General features: G+C 57.2%; 1 protein-coding gene across 3 annotated transcripts in view; it reads right to left on the minus strand.

Moving 5' to 3' along the window:
- LOC132816569 (cGMP-dependent 3',5'-cyclic phosphodiesterase) overlaps positions 1-16,926 on the minus strand; it is a 312,596-nt gene that overhangs the window by 51,497 nt on the left and 244,173 nt on the right. For all 3 annotated transcript variants that reach the window (XM_060826337.1, XM_060826336.1, XM_060826338.1), the window contains one exon: positions 3,542-3,719. In XM_060826337.1, the coding sequence (XP_060682320.1) occupies positions 3,542-3,719 (178 nt within the window). The remainder of the gene's footprint in view (positions 1-3,541; positions 3,720-16,926) is intronic.

Here is a 16,926-nt window from a genome sequence, read left to right on the forward strand (position 1 = left end):
CAGTACAGGAATTAAACACCATACTGTTGGTGTTACCCTGCATTGCAATCCAGCCAACTGAGCTAACTGCCTCCCTCCTAGACCAGCACAGTGATGAGAATGGGATAATCTGTTTTTGTGATGTTGATCTAAGGACACTGGTGAGATGACCTTCTATCTTTCATGTCAACCGATGCAGCTATGATAGACCAAATGGCCTCCCCTGCACCATTATCATTCTGTAATTCACTGAAATCATGCCGCATCAACGTTACTCTCGAGGACAGAGGAAGCCTCCATTTACATTTTCTGTGAGCAAGTGGTTTATTATGACAACCCACAAATGACAGATATTCATTTCTGTTTGGGAATTTGGGTTCTAAAATGATGGAATGATACATGGCTTTGATTTGTGCTTCTATATTTCATGTGTGTTAAGAAGTGCAGAGGACAAGATTTTTAGTTTCAGTTTAGAATATTCTGTGAGTGGTAAGGGAGATTTTTTTAAAACATACATTTCAATGAGGTCCTTAAAACCCTTGAAGTAAAGAGTTCAGTGCATTAGAGTAAAAAAATCTGATGTTGCCTAGCAACAGGAGTCCGGCATCACAGAACATGAGAATAGTCTAGAATTTAGAGATTTGTTCAGAGAGAAAATGTGTTCAACAAAAAAACCAAGGGCTCTTAGTTTAGTAGTCAGGATTCGGGGGACAAAGTCATGAATTGTTCAGAAGAAAATTCTGAAAGCAGAAGGCTGCAGAAGACATGTGGAAGGAACCCATGTTAAATAATAAGTGAGCTAAGTTAGCAATTTATTTTTAGGATCTCAGGATAAGGCATTAACTAAATAAAATAGCATTGAGTGAATGCAGATATGTTCTGAAAAGATTTACAATCACAGCATCTGAATAAGGAGCGTTAAAGTGGTCCTTCACTGAGGTTTAAGTTTCTATAAGATTGTGCTGAGGGTAAAAGCGATGCAAATGAATATAGGAATAAGATTGTTTTCAAATTTTTTTTAAGCATTATACTTTTTTTTTCTTTTGTACAGTAAACCTTCTTTTGTTAAACATTTGTTGACAGCCTTTTTGGAATATGTTCAATGATTGGCCATCAAAATAAACCAAAAGGAAAAAGAAATAAGAAAAATTATGTTTTTTTTTAGGCAGGTCTCACTTTGCAATCTGATTCATCCAAGATTACCATCAGGTGGATCAGGACGTATGTTAACAAATTTCAAATGATCAGATTTTACTGAGTTAGATGTTGGGGCTCGGTGAGTTAAATACGTGTGGTGGCTACTTAGTCCTCCAACTGGTTCACCATTCACTTAGTTCATGGCCAAATTATAATCAAAGCTCAGTTAGTGGGACTCAAAAATCTTATAAAATTACTGCCATGGTCATCTGAGAATAAATAAAGTGGGGTTCACTTAGTACAAAGCCTGAATATTCTTGAAAAGCCATGTTAGCAAAGCTTTATCCCTGCACTCATCAGGACACGCGCAGGAATGCCAAATGTCAAGCACAGGAATACATGCAGGGTTGTTTTTCACACTGGGAACCTGTGGCTAGCAGTGTTCCTTGGAGATCAGTGCTGTGTCCACTGTTTTTTGTCATTTATATAAACAACTGGCTGGAGAATTTAGGAAGCATGGTTAGTAAGCTTGTGGATGGCACAAAAATTGGTGCTGTACTGGACAGTGAAGAAGTTGAAAAATATGTTGCTGGAAAAGCGCAGCAGGTCAGGCAGCATCCGAGAAGCAGGAGAATCGATGTTTCGGACATGAGCCCTTCTTCAGGAATGGTGTGCCAAGCGGGCTGAGATAAAGGGTAGGGGGGGAGAGAATTTGGGGGGAGGGGCGCTGGGAATACGATAGGTGGAAGGAGGTGAAGGTGAGGGTGATAGGCTGGAGAGGGGGTGGGGGCGGAGAGGTCAGGAAGAAGATTGCAGGTCAAGGGGGCGGTGCTGAATACAGGGGTTGGGACTAAGATAAGGTGGGGGGGGGGGGAAATGAGGAAGCTGGAGAAATCTGAGTTTATCTATTCTATTCTCCTGCTCCTCAGATGCTGCCTGACCTGCTGTGTTTTTCCAGCACCACATTTTTCAACTCTGGTCTCCAGCATCTGCAGTCCTCACTTTCTCCTAGCTGAACAATGAAGAAGGTTATCTATGATTACAAAGGGATCTTGATCAATTGGGTCGATGGAATGTGGAGTGGCAGATGAAGTTTAATTTGGATAAATGTGAGGTGCTACATTTTGGTAAAACAGACAGGGGCAGGATTGATACAGTTAATGGTGGGACCCTGGAGAGACCGAGGGGTCCAATTACATAATTCTTACATAGTTGCATCACAGCTAGACAGGATGGTTAAGAAGCCATTTAGCATGCTTGCTTTCATTGTTCAGAGCTGAAAATGTGTTGCTGGAAAAGCGCAGCAGGTCAGGCAGCATCCAAAGAGCAGAAGAATCGACCTTTCAGGCATAAGCCCTTCCAGCAACACATTTTCAGCTCTGATCTCCAGCATCTGCAGTCCTCACTTTCTCCTCGAAGATTTTTTTCATTGCTCAGACCATAGAGTATGGGAGCTACGACATCATGTTGTGGTGAGGCTTGTTTTGGAATACTGTGTCCAGTTCTGGTTGCCCTGCTGCTATAAGAAGGATATTATTAAATTGGAGAGGGTTCTGAAGAGATTCACGGGATTGTTGCTGGCATTGGAGGGTTTGATTTTTAAGGAGTGCTGGAAAGGCTGGGACTTTTTTTTTCGCTGGAATGTAAGAGGTTGAGAGGTGACTTTATAAAAGTTTATAAAATCATGAGAGGCAGAGATAAGGTGAATGGCAAAGGTCTTTTCCACAGGTGATTGTGATGAAGGAGCGACATTCCGAAAGCTAGCGCTTCCAATTAAACCTGATGGGATTATAACCTGGTGTTGCGGGATTTTTAACTCTGTTAACATTTCGAGTTGACTGATCCTTCATCAGGAGCAGCTGAGGGAAGGTGGCATTTATGCTGATGACAGGGAAAAGGAGTAAATGGATGAGTGGAGATGGAGCAGAGAGACAGAGAAACAACGGACAGGCAGACAAAGGGATGAGGCAAAAGCGAGGACTGCAGATGCTGGAGATCCGAGTCTGGATCAGAGTGTTGCTGGGAAAGCACAGCAGGTCAGGCAGCATCCGAGGAGCAGGAAAATCGACATTTCGGGCAAAAGATGTTTCAGGAATGAAGGCAGGGATTGCTGACCGTAAACCCAGGGAAGATGAGAAACGAGAGAGGTGATAATGGGGTGTAGAAGTGGATGACAATGAGCTGGCTGTACTGAAAACAACCCATTCCATGACAGAATCTGGGACGTGGGGCTACGTTGTAGACAATGAAGGAGGTTTCGTGCTGTAGAATTGTTAAACACTCTTAATTGCCCTTTTTTTTTGGTTTAGTTTTTACACTTTTGTACTTCCCACATCAGGCACTGCTCCGTCCCTCTAGCCTGGGACCTTTTCTCTCTGCGCTTTGGGAAAGATGGCGCAATGCTGGGATCTTGCTGTGTACTCACGGTGGTTGTCATCGATGATGGGGAAGCACAGGATGTTCCGCGTGCGGAAGCCCGTACTGTCGTCCACGCCCCGGTAAAAGAGAGGGTGAGAGTAGGCGTCCTTGATGTTGAGGATTTTGCCTGTTGTGGCGACGTGCCCGGCAATGCCCTGGTCAGCTGGCATCCGGAATTCGGCGGACTGGAACGAGACAGGGAAAAGAACCCCCTTAACACTGACTCAACAGTGGCAACAACAGAGGGAAGGGAGAGTGAGGGAGCAGACAGGAGGGAGGTTGAGAGGAATGAGATGATGGCTCGGGGGATGGTGGGAATATAAGGGAAGGGAGGACCACATGAAATAGAGGCAGAAGTCATGGAGTCGTACACTCATACAGCACAGATGCAGACCCTTCGGTCCAAATCATCCAGGCCCACCAGGTTTCCCGGACTAAACTAGTCCCATTTTCTGCTCCTGGCACATATCTTTTTAAGGAGAAAGTGAGGACTGCAGATGCTGGAGATCAGAGCTCAAAATGTGTTGCTGGAAAAGCGCAGCAGGTCAGGCAGCATCCAAGGAACAGGATGTTCCTTGGATGCTGCCTGACCTGCTGCGCTTTTCCAGCAACACATTTTCAGCACATATCTTTTTAAACCTTTCCTATCCACGTACTTATCCAAGTGCTTTTTAAATGTTGTAATTGTTCCTGCATCTACCAATTCCTCTGGCAGTTTTCTTTTCAATACTTCTGCATGGAAATGGTGCTCCTCAAGTCCCTGCTAAACCTTTCCCCTTCCACCTTAAACCTATGCCCTCCAAGTTTGGACTCCCCTACCCTGGGGAAAAGATCTTGAGTATTCACCCTGTTCGTGCCCCTCATGATTTTATAAAACTCTTTAAGATCAGCCCCCAGTCTCCTATGGTCCAGGGTAAACAGCCCCAGCGTATCCAACCTCTGTTTATAACTCAAACCCTCCAGTCCCAGCAACATCCTGGGAAATCAGTGGCCCATTCAGCCTCCTTACTATCCTGGCTGACCTTACGATTCATATCCACTTCACCCCCACCGTCCCTCGGTTCCCTGAAAGACCAAACATCGATCTGTTACAACCTCCAATATACTCAGCAATGGAGTATCCGCAAGACTCTGGGTAGAGGATTCCAAACTCCCCTGACAGGAGAAATGTCTCCTCATCTCAATCATAAATCTTCCCGAGAGTGTGTCTGTGTTCTCAAAGTATCGGGATTCAATATTAGAACATAGAACAGCGCAGCACAGTACAGGCCCTTCGGCCCTTCATGTTGTCCCAAACTTTTATACTCTAAGATCAAAGGAACCCAGATAATAGGTTTACTAGATGATAGTAAATTGATATCCTTCGATTTACTATCATCCAATACTCTCCTCACATTACACCGGGCAGACCCACACAATAAACGGGGGAGGGGCTGTTTAGGGCACGGAGACAATCTTTTAGATCACAGGGACATTTCTCCTGGCTGTAGGTGGTTAATGTTGGAAACTCTCTGACCCAGACAGCCATGGAAGATCTGATATTGAACACACTCGAGGCTGGAATAGGCAGAGAGATCACTGGTCGACCAGGGTAGCCAGCGTAATGGGGCACAGACTGGAAAATGGATTCAAATCATTGAATCATCCACGTTTGTATTCAGTAGCAGAGCAGATCGAGGAGCTGAATGGTCTATATTCATAACTCTAATGTGTACAATTAACATCAGCCACACGTCCAGGGCTATCCCCACGTCCTTTCATTTTCCCAGAGTCCCTAAATCTATCAATCTGTGGCTGGAACAGAGCAGCCAGTGGTCAGTGGGGCCAGAGTGGAGAGACCAGTGAACAGGAGCCACTGTGGTCAATGAACTGGAGGCTGGTGCAGTCAGTGCTTTCAGTGAACGGGGAGCTGGTCCAGTGTGGTCAGTGTACTGGGGAGCTGGTCCAGTGTGGTCAGTGTACTGTGGGCTGGAGCGGTGTGGTCAGTGTACTAGGGACTGGAGTGGTGTGGTCAGTATACTGGGGACTGGAGTGGTGTGGTCAGTATACTGGGGGCTGGAGAGGTGTGGTCAGTGTACCGGGGACTAGAGTGGTGTGGTCAGTGTACTGGGGACTGGAGAGGTGTGGTCAGTGTACTGGGGGCTGGAGCGGTGTTGTCACTGTACTGGGGACTGGAGCGGTGTGGTCAGTGTACTGGGGACTGGAGAGGTGTGGTCAGTGTACTGGGGGCTGGAGCGGTGTTGTCAGTGTACTGGGGACTGGAGCGGTGTGGTCAGTGTACTGGGGCTGGAGCGGTGTGGTCAGTGTACTGGGGGCTGGTGTGGTGTGGTCAGTGTACTGGGGACTGGAGCGGTGTGGTCAGTGTACCGGGGACTGGAGAGGTGTGGTCAGTGTACTAGGGGACTGGAGCAGTGTGGTCAGTGTACTGGGGGACTGGAGCGGTGTGGTCAGTGTACTGGGGGCTGGAGCGGTGTGGTCAGTGTACTGGGGCTGGAGCGGTGTGGTCAGTGTACTGGGGACTGGAGTGGTGTGGTCAGTGTACTGGGGGACTGGAGCGGTGTGGTCAGTGTACTGGGGGCTGGAGCGGTGTGGGCAGTGTACTGGGGACTGGAGCGGTGTGGTCAGTGTACTGGCGACTGGAGTGGTGTGGTCAGTGTCCTGGGGGACTGGAGCGGTGTGGTCAGTGTACTGGGGGCTGGAGCGGTGTGGGCAGTGTACTGGGGACTGGAGCGGTGTGGTCAGTGTACTGGGAATGGAGCGGTGTGGTCAGTGTACTAGGGACTGGAGTGGTGTGGTCAGTGTACTGGGGGGCTGGAGCGGTGTGGTCAGTGTACTAGGGAACTGGAGCGGTGTGGTCAGTGTACCAGGGACTTGGGCGGTGTGGTCAGTGTACTGGGGACTGGAGCGGTGTGGTCAGTGTACTGGGGGGCTGGACCGGTGTGGTCAGTGTACTGGGGGCTGGAGCGGTGTGGTCAGTGCACCGGAGGCTGGAGCGGTGTGGTCAGTGTACTGGGGGCTGGAGCGGTGTGGTCAGTGCACCGGAGGCTGGAGCGGTGTGGTCAGTGTACTGGGGGGCTGGAGCGGTGTGGTCAGCCTACTGGGGACTGGAGAGGTGTGGTCAGTGTACTGGGGACTGGAGCGGTGTGGTCAGTGTACTGGGGCTGGAGCGGTGTGGTAAGTGTAATGGGGGCTGGAGTGGTGTGGTCAGTGTACTGGGGCTGGAGCGGTGTGGTCAGTGTACTGGGGACTGGAGCGGTGTGCTCATTGTACTGGGGCTGGAGCAGTGTGGTCAGTGTACTGGCGGCTGGAGCGGTGTGGTCAGTGTACTGGGGCTGGAGCGGTGTGGTCAGTGTACTGGGGGCTGGTGTGGTGTGGTCAGTGTACTGGGGACTGGAGCGGTGTGGTCAGTGTACCGGGGACTGGAGAGGTGTGGTCAGTGTACTAGGGGACTGGAGCAGTGTGGTCAGTGTACTGGGGGACTGGAGCGGTGTGGTCAGTGTACTGGGGGCTGGAGCGGTGTGGTCAGTGTACTGGGGCTGGAGCGGTGTGGTCAGTGTACTGGGGACTGGAGTGGTGTGGTCAGTGTACTGGGGGACTGGAGCGGTGTGGTCAGTGTACTGGGGGCTGGAGCGGTGTGGGCAGTGTACTGGGGACTGGAGCGGTGTGGTCAGTGTACTGGCGACTGGAGTGGTGTGGTCAGTGTCCTGGGGGACTGGAGCGGTGTGGTCAGTGTACTGGGGGCTGGAGCGGTGTGGGCAGTGTACTGGGGACTGGAGCGGTGTGGTCAGTGTACTGGGAATGGAGCGGTGTGGTCAGTGTACTAGGGACTGGAGTGGTGTGGTCAGTGTACTGGGGGGCTGGAGCGGTGTGGTCAGTGTACTAGGGGACTGGAGCGGTGTGGTCAGTGTACCAGGGACTTGGGCGGTGTGGTCAGTGTACTGGGGACTGGAGCGGTGTGGTCAGTGTACTGGGGTCTGGACCGGTGTGGTCAGTGTACTGGGGGCTGGAGCGGTGTGGTCAGTGCACCGGAGGCTGGAGCGGTGTGGTCAGTGTACTGGGGGCTGGAGCGGTGTGGTCAGTGCACCGGAGGCTGGAGCGGTGTGGTCAGTGTACTGGGGGGCTGGAGCGGTGTGGTCAGCCTACTGGGGACTGGAGAGGTGTGGTCAGTGTACTGGGGACTGGAGCGGTGTGGTCAGTGTACTGGGGCTGGAGCGGTGTGGTAAGTGTAATGGGGGCTGGAGTGGTGTGGTCAGTGTACTGGGGCTGGAGCGGTGTGGTCAGTGTACTGGGGACTGGAGCGGTGTGGGCAGTGTACTGGGGACTGGAGCGGTGTGCTCATTGTACTGGGGCTGGAGCGGTGTGGTCAGTGTAATGGGGACTGGAGCGGTGTGCTCATTGTACTGGGGCTGGAGCGGTGTGGTCAGTGTAATGGGGACTGGAGCGGTGTGGTCAGTGTACTGGGGCTGGAGCGGTGTGGTCAGTGTACTGAGGGGCTGGAGCGGTGTGGTCAGTGCACCGGAGGCTGGAGCGGTGTGGTCAGTGCACCGGGGGGCTGGAGCGGTGTGGTCAGCCTACTGGGGACTGGAGAGGTGTGGTCAGTGTACTGGGGACTGGAGCGGTGTGGTCAGTGTACTGGGGCTGGAGCGGTGTGGTAAGTGTACTAGGGACTGTAGTGGTGTGGTCAGTGTACTGGGGCTGGAGTGGTGTGGTCAGTGTACTGGGGCTGGAGCGGTGTGGTCAGTGTACTGGGGGGCTGGAGCGGTGTGGTCAGTGTACTGGGAATGGAGCGGTGTGGTCAGTGTACTAGGAACTGGAGCGGTGTGGTCAGTGTACCAGGGACTGGAGTGGTGTGGTCAGTGTACTGGGGACAGGAGCGGTGTGGTCAGTGTACTAGGGACTGGAGTGGTGTGGTCAGTGTACTGGGGACTGGAGAGGTGTGATCAGTGTACCAGGGACTGGAGTGGTGTGGTCAGTGTACTGGGGACTGGAGCGGTGTGGTCAGTGTACTAGGGACTGGAGCGGTGTGGTCAGTGTACTGGGGACTGGAGCGGTGTGGTCAGTGTAATAGGGACTGGAGAGGTGTGGTCAGTGTACTGGGGACTGGAGTGGTGTGGTCAGTGTACTGGGGACTGGAGAGGTGTGGTCAGTATATTGGCGGGCTGGAGCGGTGTGGTCAGTGTACTGGGGACTGGAGCGGTGTGGTCAGTGTACTGGGGACTGGAGAGGAGTGGTCAGTGTACTAGGGGGCTGGAGCGGTGTGGTCAGTGTACTGGGGGCTGGAGCGGTGTGGTCAGTGCACCGGAGGCTGGAGCGGTGGGGTCAGTGTACTGGGGGCTGGAGCGGTGTGGGCAGTGTACTGGCGGGCTGGAGCGGTGTGGTCAGTGTACCAGGGACTGGAGCGGTGTGGTCAGTGTACTGGGGGCTGGAGCGGTGTGGTCAGTGTACTGGGGACTCGATCGGGGTGGTCAGTGTACTGGGGCTGGAATGGTGTGGTCAGTGTACTGGGGGGCTGGAGCGGTGTGGTCAGTGTACTGGCAGGCTGGAGCGGTGTGGTCAGTGTACCGGGGGCTGGAGCGGTGTGGTCAGTGCATCGGAGGCTGGAGCGGTGTGGTCAGTGTACTGGGGACTGGAGCGGTGTGGTCAGTGTACTGGCGGGCTGGAGCGGTGTGGTCAGTGTACTGGGGGCTGGAGCAGTGTGGTCAGTGTACCGGGGGCTGGAGGGGTGTGGTCAGTGTACTGGGGGGCTGGAGCGGTGTGGTCAGTGTACTGGCGGGTTGGAGCGGTGTGGTCAGTGTACCGGGGGTTGAGTGGTGTGGTCAGTATGCCGGGGGCTGGAGTGGTGTGGTCAGTGTACTGGGGACTGGAGCGGTGTGGTCAGTGTACCGGGGACTGGAGAGGTGTGGTCAGTGTACTGGGGGACTGGAGCGGTGTGGTCAGTGTACTGGGGGCTGGAGCGGTGTGGTCAGTGTACTGGGGCTGGAGCGGTGTGGTCAGTGTACTGGGGACTGGAGTGGTGTGGTCAGTGTACTGGGGGACTGGAGCGGTGTGGGCAGTGTACTGGGGACTGGAAAGGTGTGGTCAGTGTACTGGGGACTGGAGCGGTGTGGTCAGTGTACCGGGGGCTGGAGCGGTGTGGTCAGTGTACCGGGGACTGGAGCGGTGTGGTCAGTGTACCGGGGGCTGGAGCGGTGTGGTCAGTGTACTGGGGGCTGGAGTGGTGTGGTCAGTGTACTGGGGACTGGAGCGGTGTGGTCAGTGTACTGGGGGCTGGAGTGGTGTGGTCAGTGTACTAGGGGACTGGAGTGGTGTGGTCAGTGTACTGGGGACTGGAGAGGTGTGGTCAGTGTACTGGGGGCTGGAGCGGTGTGGTCAGTGCACCGGAGGCTGGAGCGGTGTGGTCAGTGTACCGGGGGGCTGGAGCGGTGTGGTCAGAGCACCGGAGGCTGGAGCGGTGTGGTCAGTGTACCGGGGTGCTGGAGCGGTGTGGTCAGCCTACTGGGGACTGGAGCGGTGTGGTCAGTGTACTGGGGACTGGAGCGGTGTGGTCAGTGTACTGGGGCTGGAGCGGTGTTGTAAGTGTAATGGGGGCTGGAGTGGTGTGGTCAGTGTACTGGGGCTGGAGCGGTGTGGTCAGTGTACTGGGGACTGGAGCGGTGTGGTCAGTGTACTGGGGCTGGAGCGTTGTGGTCAGTGTACTGAGGGGCTGGAGCAGTGTGGTCAGTGCACCGGAGGCTGGAGCGGTGTGGTCAGTGTACCGGGGGGCTGGAGCGGTGTGGTCAGCCTACTGGGGACTGGAGAGGTGTGGTCAGTGTACTGGGGACTGGAGCGGTGTGGTCAGTGTACTGGGGCTGGAGCGGTGTGGTAAGTGTAATGGGGGCTGGCGTGGTGTGGTCAGTGTACTGGGGCTGGAGCGGTGTGGTCAGTGTACTGGGGACTGGAGCGGTGTGGTCAGTGTACTGGGGGCTGGAGCGGAATGGTCAGTGTACTAGGGACTGTAGTGGTGTGGTCAGTGTACTGGGGCTGGAGCGGTGTGGTCAGTGTACTGCGGGCTGGAGCGGTGTGGGCAGTGTACTGGGGCTGGAGCGGTGTGGTAAGTGTAATGGGGGCTGGAGTGGTGTGGTCAGTGTACTGGGGGCTGGAGCGGAATGGTCAGTGTACTAGGGACTGTAGTGGTGTGGTCAGTGTACTGGGGCTGGAGCGGTGTGGTCAGTGTACTGCGGGCTGGAGCGGTGTGGGCAGTGTACTGGGGACTGGAGCGGTGTGGTCAGTGTACTGGGGGCTGGAGCGGTGTGGTCAGTGTACCGGGGACTGGAGCGGTGTGGTCAGTGTACTGGGGACTGGAGCGGTGTGGTCAGTGTACTGGGGACTGGAGAGGTGTGGTCAGTGTACTGGGGACTGGAGTGGTGTGGTCAGTGCACTGGCTGGCTGGAGCGGTGTGGTCAGTGTACTGCGGGCTGGAGCGGTGTGGTCAGTGTACTGGGGGCTGGAGCGGTGTGGGCAGTGTACTGGCGGGCTGGAGCGGTGTGGTCAGTGTACCAGGGACTGGAGCGGTGTGGTCAGTGTACCGGGGGGCTGGAGCGGTGTGGTCAGCCTACTGGGGACTGGAGCGGTGTGGTCAGTGTACTGGGGGCTGGAGCGGTGTGGTCAGTGTACTGGGGACTCGATCGGGGTGGTCAGTGTACTGGGGCTGGAACGGTGTGGTCAGTGTACTGGGGGGCTGGAGCGGTGTGGTCAGTGTACTGACGGGCTGGAGCGGTGTGGTCAGTGTACCGGGGACTGGAGCGGTGTGGTCAGTGTACCGGGGGCTGGAGCGGTGTGGTCAGTGTACTGGGGACTGGAGCGGTGTGGTCAGTGTACTGGGGGCTGGAGTGGTGTGGTCAGTGTACTAGGGGACTGGAGCGGTGTGGTCAGTGTACTGGGGACTGGAGAGGTGTGGTCAGTGTACTGGGGGCTGGAGCGGTGTGGTCAGTGCACCGGAGGCTGGAGCGGTGTGGTCAGTGTACCGGGGGGCTGGAGCGGTGTGGTCAGTGCACCGGAGGCTGGAGCGGTGTGGTCAGTGTACCGGGGGGCTGGAGCGGTGTGGTCAGCCTACTGGGGACTGGAGCGGTGTGGTCAGTGTACTGGGGACTGGAGCGGTGTGGTCAGTGTACTGGGGCTGGAGCGGTGTTGTAAGTGTAATGGGGGCTGGAGTGGTGTGGTCAGTGTACTGGGGCTGGAGCGGTGTGGTCAGTGTACTGGGGACTGGAGCGGTGTGGTCAGTGTACTGGGGCTGGAGCGTTGTGGTAAGTGTAATGGGGGCTGGAGTGGTGTGGTCAGTGTACTGGGGCTGGAGCGGTGTGGTCAGTGTACTGAGGGGCTGGAGCAGTGTGGTCAGTGCACCGGAGGCTGGAGCGGTGTGGTCAGTGTACCGGGGGCTGGAGCGGTGTGGTCAGCCTACTGGGGACTGGAGAGGTGTGGTCAGTGTACTGGCGACTGGAGTGGTGTGGTCAGTGTACAGGGGACTGTAGTGGTGTGGTCAGTGTACTGGGGCTGGAGCGGTGTGGTAAGTGTAATGGGGGCTGGCGTGGTGTGGTCAGTGTACTGGGGACTGGAGCGGTGTGGTCAGTGTACTGGGGACTGGAGCGGTGTGGTCAGTGTACTGGGGCTGGAGCGGTGTGGTCAGTGTAATGGGGGATGGCGTGGTGTGGTCAGTGTACTGGGGCTGGAGCGGTGTGGTCAGTGTACTGGGGACTGGAGTGGTGTGGTCAGTGTACTGGGGACTGGAGCGGTGTGGTCAGTGTACTGGGGCTGGAGCGGTGTGGTAAGTGTAATGGGGGCTGGAGTGGTGTGGTCAGTGTACTGGGGCTGGAGTGGTGTGGTCAGTGTACTGGGGGCTGGAGCGGTATGGTCAGTGTACTAGGGACTGTAGTGGTGTGGTCAGTGTACTGGGGCTGGAGCGGTGTGGTCAGTGTACTGCGGGCTGGAGCGTTGTGGGCAGTGTACTGGGGACTGGAGCGGTGTGGTCAGTGTACTGGGAGCTGGAGCGGTGTGGTCAGTGTACCGGGGACTGGAGCGGTGTGGTCAGTGTACTGGGGACTGGAGCGGTGTGGTCAGTGTACTAGGGACTGAAGCGGTGTGGTCAGTGTACTGGGGACTGGAGAGGTGTGGTCAGTGCACTGGCTGGCTGGAGCGGTGTGGTCAGTGTACTGGGGGCTGGAGCGGTGTGGTCAGTGTACTGGGGGCTGGAGCGGTGTGGGCAGTGTACTGGCGGGCTGGAGCGGTGTGGTCAGTGTACCAGGGACTGGAGCGGTGTGGTCAGTGTACTGGGGGCTGGAGCGGTGTGGTCAGTGTACTGGGGACTCGATCGGGGTGGTCAGTGTACTGGGGCTGGAACGGTGTGGTCAGTGTACTGGGGGGCTGGAGCGGTGTGGTCAGTGTACTGACGGGCTGGAGCGGTGTGGTCAGTGTATCGGGGGCTGGAGCGGTGTGGTCAGTGTACCGGGGATTGGAGCGGTGTGGTCAGTGTACTGGGGGGCTGGAGCGGTGTGGGCAGTGTGCTGGGGGCTGGAGTGGTGTGGTCAGTGTACTGGCGGCTGGAGCGGTGTGGTCAGTGTACCGGGGGCCGGAGCGGTGTGGTCAGTGTACTGGGGGGCTGGAGCGCTGTGGTCAGTGTACTGGGGGACTGGAGCGGTGTGGTCAGTGTACTGGGGACTGGAGCGGTGTGGTCAGAGTACTGGCGGGCTGGAGCGGTGTGGTCAGTGTACTGGGGACTGGAGTGGTGTGGTCAGTGTGCTGGGGGGCTGGAGCGGTGTGGTCAGTGTACTAGGGACTGGAGAGGTGTGGTCAGTGTACTGGGGACTCGACCGGTGTGGTCAGTGCACTGGGGGCTGGAGCGGTGTGGTCAGTTTACTGGGGCTGGAGCGGTATGGTCAGTGTACTAGGGACTGTAGTGGTGTGGTCAGTGTACTGGGGCTGGAGTGGTGTGGTCAGTGTACTGGGGGCTGGAGCGGTATGGTCAGTGTACTAGGGACTGTAGTGGTGTGGTCAGTGTACTGGGGCTGGAGCGGTGTGGTCAGTGTACTGCGGGCTGGAGCGGTGTGGGCAGTGTACTGGGGACTGGAGCGGTGTGGTCAGTGTACTGGGGGCTGGAGCGGTGTGGTCAGTGTACCGGGGACTGGAGCGGTGTGGTCAGTGTACTGGGGACTGGAGAGGTGTGGTCAGTGCACTGGCTGGCTGGAGCGGTGTGGTCAGTGTACTGGGGGCTGGAGCGGTGTGGTCAGTGTACTGGGGGCTGGAGCAGTGTGGGCAGTGTACTGGCGGGCTGGAGCGGTGTGGTCAGTGTACCAGGGACTGGAGCGGTGTGGTCAGTGTACTGGGGGCTGGAGCGGTGTGGTCAGTGTACTGGGGACTCGATCGGGGTGGTCAGTGTACTGGGGCTGGAATGGTGTGGTCAGTGTACTGGGGGGCTGGAGCGGTGTGGTCAGTGTACTGACGGGCTGGAGCGGTGTGGTCAGTGTATCGGGGGCTGGAGCGGTGTGGTCAGTGTACTGGGGGGCTGGAGCGGTGTGGGCAGTGTGCTGGGGGCTGGAGCGGTGTGGTCAGTGTACTGGCGGCTGGAGCGGTGTGGTCAGTGTACCGGGGGCCGGAGCGGTGTGGTCAGTGTACTGGGGGGCTGGAGCGCTGTGGTCAGTGTACTGGGGGACTGGAGCGGTGTGGTCAGTGTACTGGGGACTGGAGTGGTGTGGTCAGTGTACTTGCGGGCTGGAGCGGTGTGGTCAGTGTACTGGGGACTGGAGTGGTGTGGTCAGTGTGCTGGGGGGCTGGAGCGGTGTGGTCAGTGTACTAGGGACTGGAGAGGTGTGGTCAGTGTACTGGGGACTCGACCGGTGTGGTCAGTGCACTGGGGACTGGAGTGGTGTGGTCAGTGTACTAGGGGCTGGAGCGGTGTGGTCAGTGTACTGGGGGCTGGAGCGGTGTGGTCAGTGCACCGGAGGCTGGAGCGGTGTGGTCAGTGTACTGGGGGCTGGAGCGGTGTGGGCAGTGTACTGGGGACTGGAGTGGTGTGGTCAGTGTACTGGGGGGCTGGAGTGGTGTGGTCAGTGTACTAGGGACTGGAGAGGTGCGGTCAGTGTACTGGGGACTGGAGCGGGGTGGTCAGTGTACTGGGGCTGGAGCGGTGTGGTCAGTGTACTGGGGGCTGGAGCGGTGTGGTCAGTGCACCGGAGGCTGGAGCGGTGTGGTCAGTGTACTGGGGGCTGGAGCGGTGTGGGCAGTGTACTGGGGACTGGAGTGGTGTGGTCAGTGTACTGGGGGGCTGGAGTGGTGTGGTCAGTGTACTGGGGGACTGGAGAGGTGTGGTCAGTGTACTGGGGACTGGAGCGGGGTGGTCAGTGTACTGGGGACTCGAGCGGGGTGGTCAGTGTACTGGGGCTGGAACGGTGTGGTCAGTGTACTGGGGGGCTGGAGCGGTGTGGTCAGTGTACTGGCGGGCTGGAGCGGTGTGGTCAGTGTACCGGGGGCTGGAGCGCTGTGGTCAGTGTACAGGGGACTGGAGCGGTGTGGTCAGTGTACTGGGGGGCTGGAGCGGTGTGGGCAGTGTGCTGGGGGCTGGAGCGGTGTGGTCAGTGTACTGGGGACTGGAGCGGTGTGGTCAGTGTACTGGCGGCTGGAGCGGTGTGGTCAGTGTACCGGGGGCTGGAGCGGTGTGGTCAGTGTACTGGGGGGCTGGAGCGGTGTGGTCAGTGTACTAGGGGACTGGAGTGGTGTGGTCAGTGTACTGGCGGGCTGGAGCGGTGTGGTCAGTGTACTGGGGACTGGAGTGGTGTGGTCAGTGTACTGGGGGGCTGGAGCGGTGTGGTCAGTGTACTAGGGACTGGAGAGGGGTGGTCAGTGTACTGGGGACTCGACCGGTGTGGTCAGTGCACTGGGGGCTGGAGCGGTGTGGTCAGTGTACTGGCGGCTGGAGCGGTGTGGTCAGTGTACCGGGGGCTGGAGAGGAGTGGTCAGTGTACTAGGGGCTGGAGCGGTGTGGTCAGTGTACTGGGGGCTGGAGCGGTGTGGTCAGTGCACCGGAGGCTGGAGCGGTGTGGTCAGTGTACTGGGGGCTGGGGCGGTGTGGGCAGTGTACTGGGGACTGGAGTGGTGTGGTCAGTGTACTGGGGGGCTGGAGTGGTGTGGTCAGAGTACTAGGGACTGGAGAGGTGTGGTCAGTGTACTGGGGACTGGAGTGGGGTGGTCAGTGTACTGGGGGCTGGAGCGGTGTGGTCAGTGCACCGGAGGCTGGAGCGGTGTGGTCAGTGTACATGGGGCTGGAGCGGTGTGGGCAGTGTACTGGGGGCTGGAGCGGTGTGGTCAGTGTTCTGGGGACTGGGGAGGTGTGGTCAGTGTACCAGGGACTGGAGCGGTGTGGTCAATGTACTGGGGGCTGGAGCGGTGTGGTCAGTGTACTGGGGGCTGGAGCGGTCTGCTCGGTGCACCGGAGGCTGGAGCGGTGTGGTCAGTGTACTGGGGACTGGGGAGGTGTGGTCAGTGTATCAGGGACTGGAGCGGTGTGGTCAGTGTACTGGGGGGCTGGAGCGGTGTGGTCAGCCTACTGGGGACTGGAGAGGTGTGGTCAGTGTACTGGGGGCTGGAGTGGTGTGGTCAGCCTACTGGGGACTGGAGAGGTGTGGTCAGTGTACTGGGGGCTGGAGTGGTGTGGTCAGTGTACTGGGGGACTGGAGCGGTGTGGTCAGTGTAGTGGTGGCTGGAGCGGTGTGGTCAGTGTACTAGCGGGCTTGAGCGGTGTGGTCAGTGTACTGGGGGACTGGAGCGGTGTGGTCAGTGTACTGGGGGACTGGAGCGGTGTGGTCAGTGTACTGGGGGCTGGAGCAGTGTGGTCAGTGTACTGGGGCTGGAGCGGTGTGGTCAGTGTACTGGGGACTGGAGTGGTGTGGTCAGTGTACTGGGAGAGTGGAGCGGTGTGGGCAGTGTACTGAGGGGCTGGAGCAGTGTGGTCAGTGCACCGGAGGCTGGAGCGGTGTGGTCAGTGTACTGGGGGGGCTGGAGCGGTGTGGTCAGCCTACTGGGGACTGGAGAGGTGTGGTCAGTGTACTGGGGACTGGAGCGGTGTGGTCAGTGTACTGGGGCTGGAGCGGTGTGGTAAGTGTAATGGGGGATGGCGTGGTGTGGTCAGTGTACTGGGGCTGGAGCGGTGTGGTCAGTGTACTGGGGACTGGAGCGGTGTGGTCAGTGTACTGGGGCTGGAGCGGTGTGGTAAGTGTAATGGGGGCTGGAGTGGTGTGGTCAGTGTACTGTGGCTGGAGTGGTGTGGTCAGTGTACTGGGGGCTGGAGCGGTATGGTCAGTGTACTATGGACTGTAGTGGTGTGGTCAGTGTACTGGGGCTGGAGCGGTGTGGTCAGTGTACTGCGGG

This window comes from Hemiscyllium ocellatum, chromosome 6, assembly GCF_020745735.1.
Source record: "Hemiscyllium ocellatum isolate sHemOce1 chromosome 6, sHemOce1.pat.X.cur, whole genome shotgun sequence".
In the NCBI taxonomy this organism is placed as follows: domain Eukaryota; kingdom Metazoa; phylum Chordata; class Chondrichthyes; order Orectolobiformes; family Hemiscylliidae; genus Hemiscyllium; species Hemiscyllium ocellatum.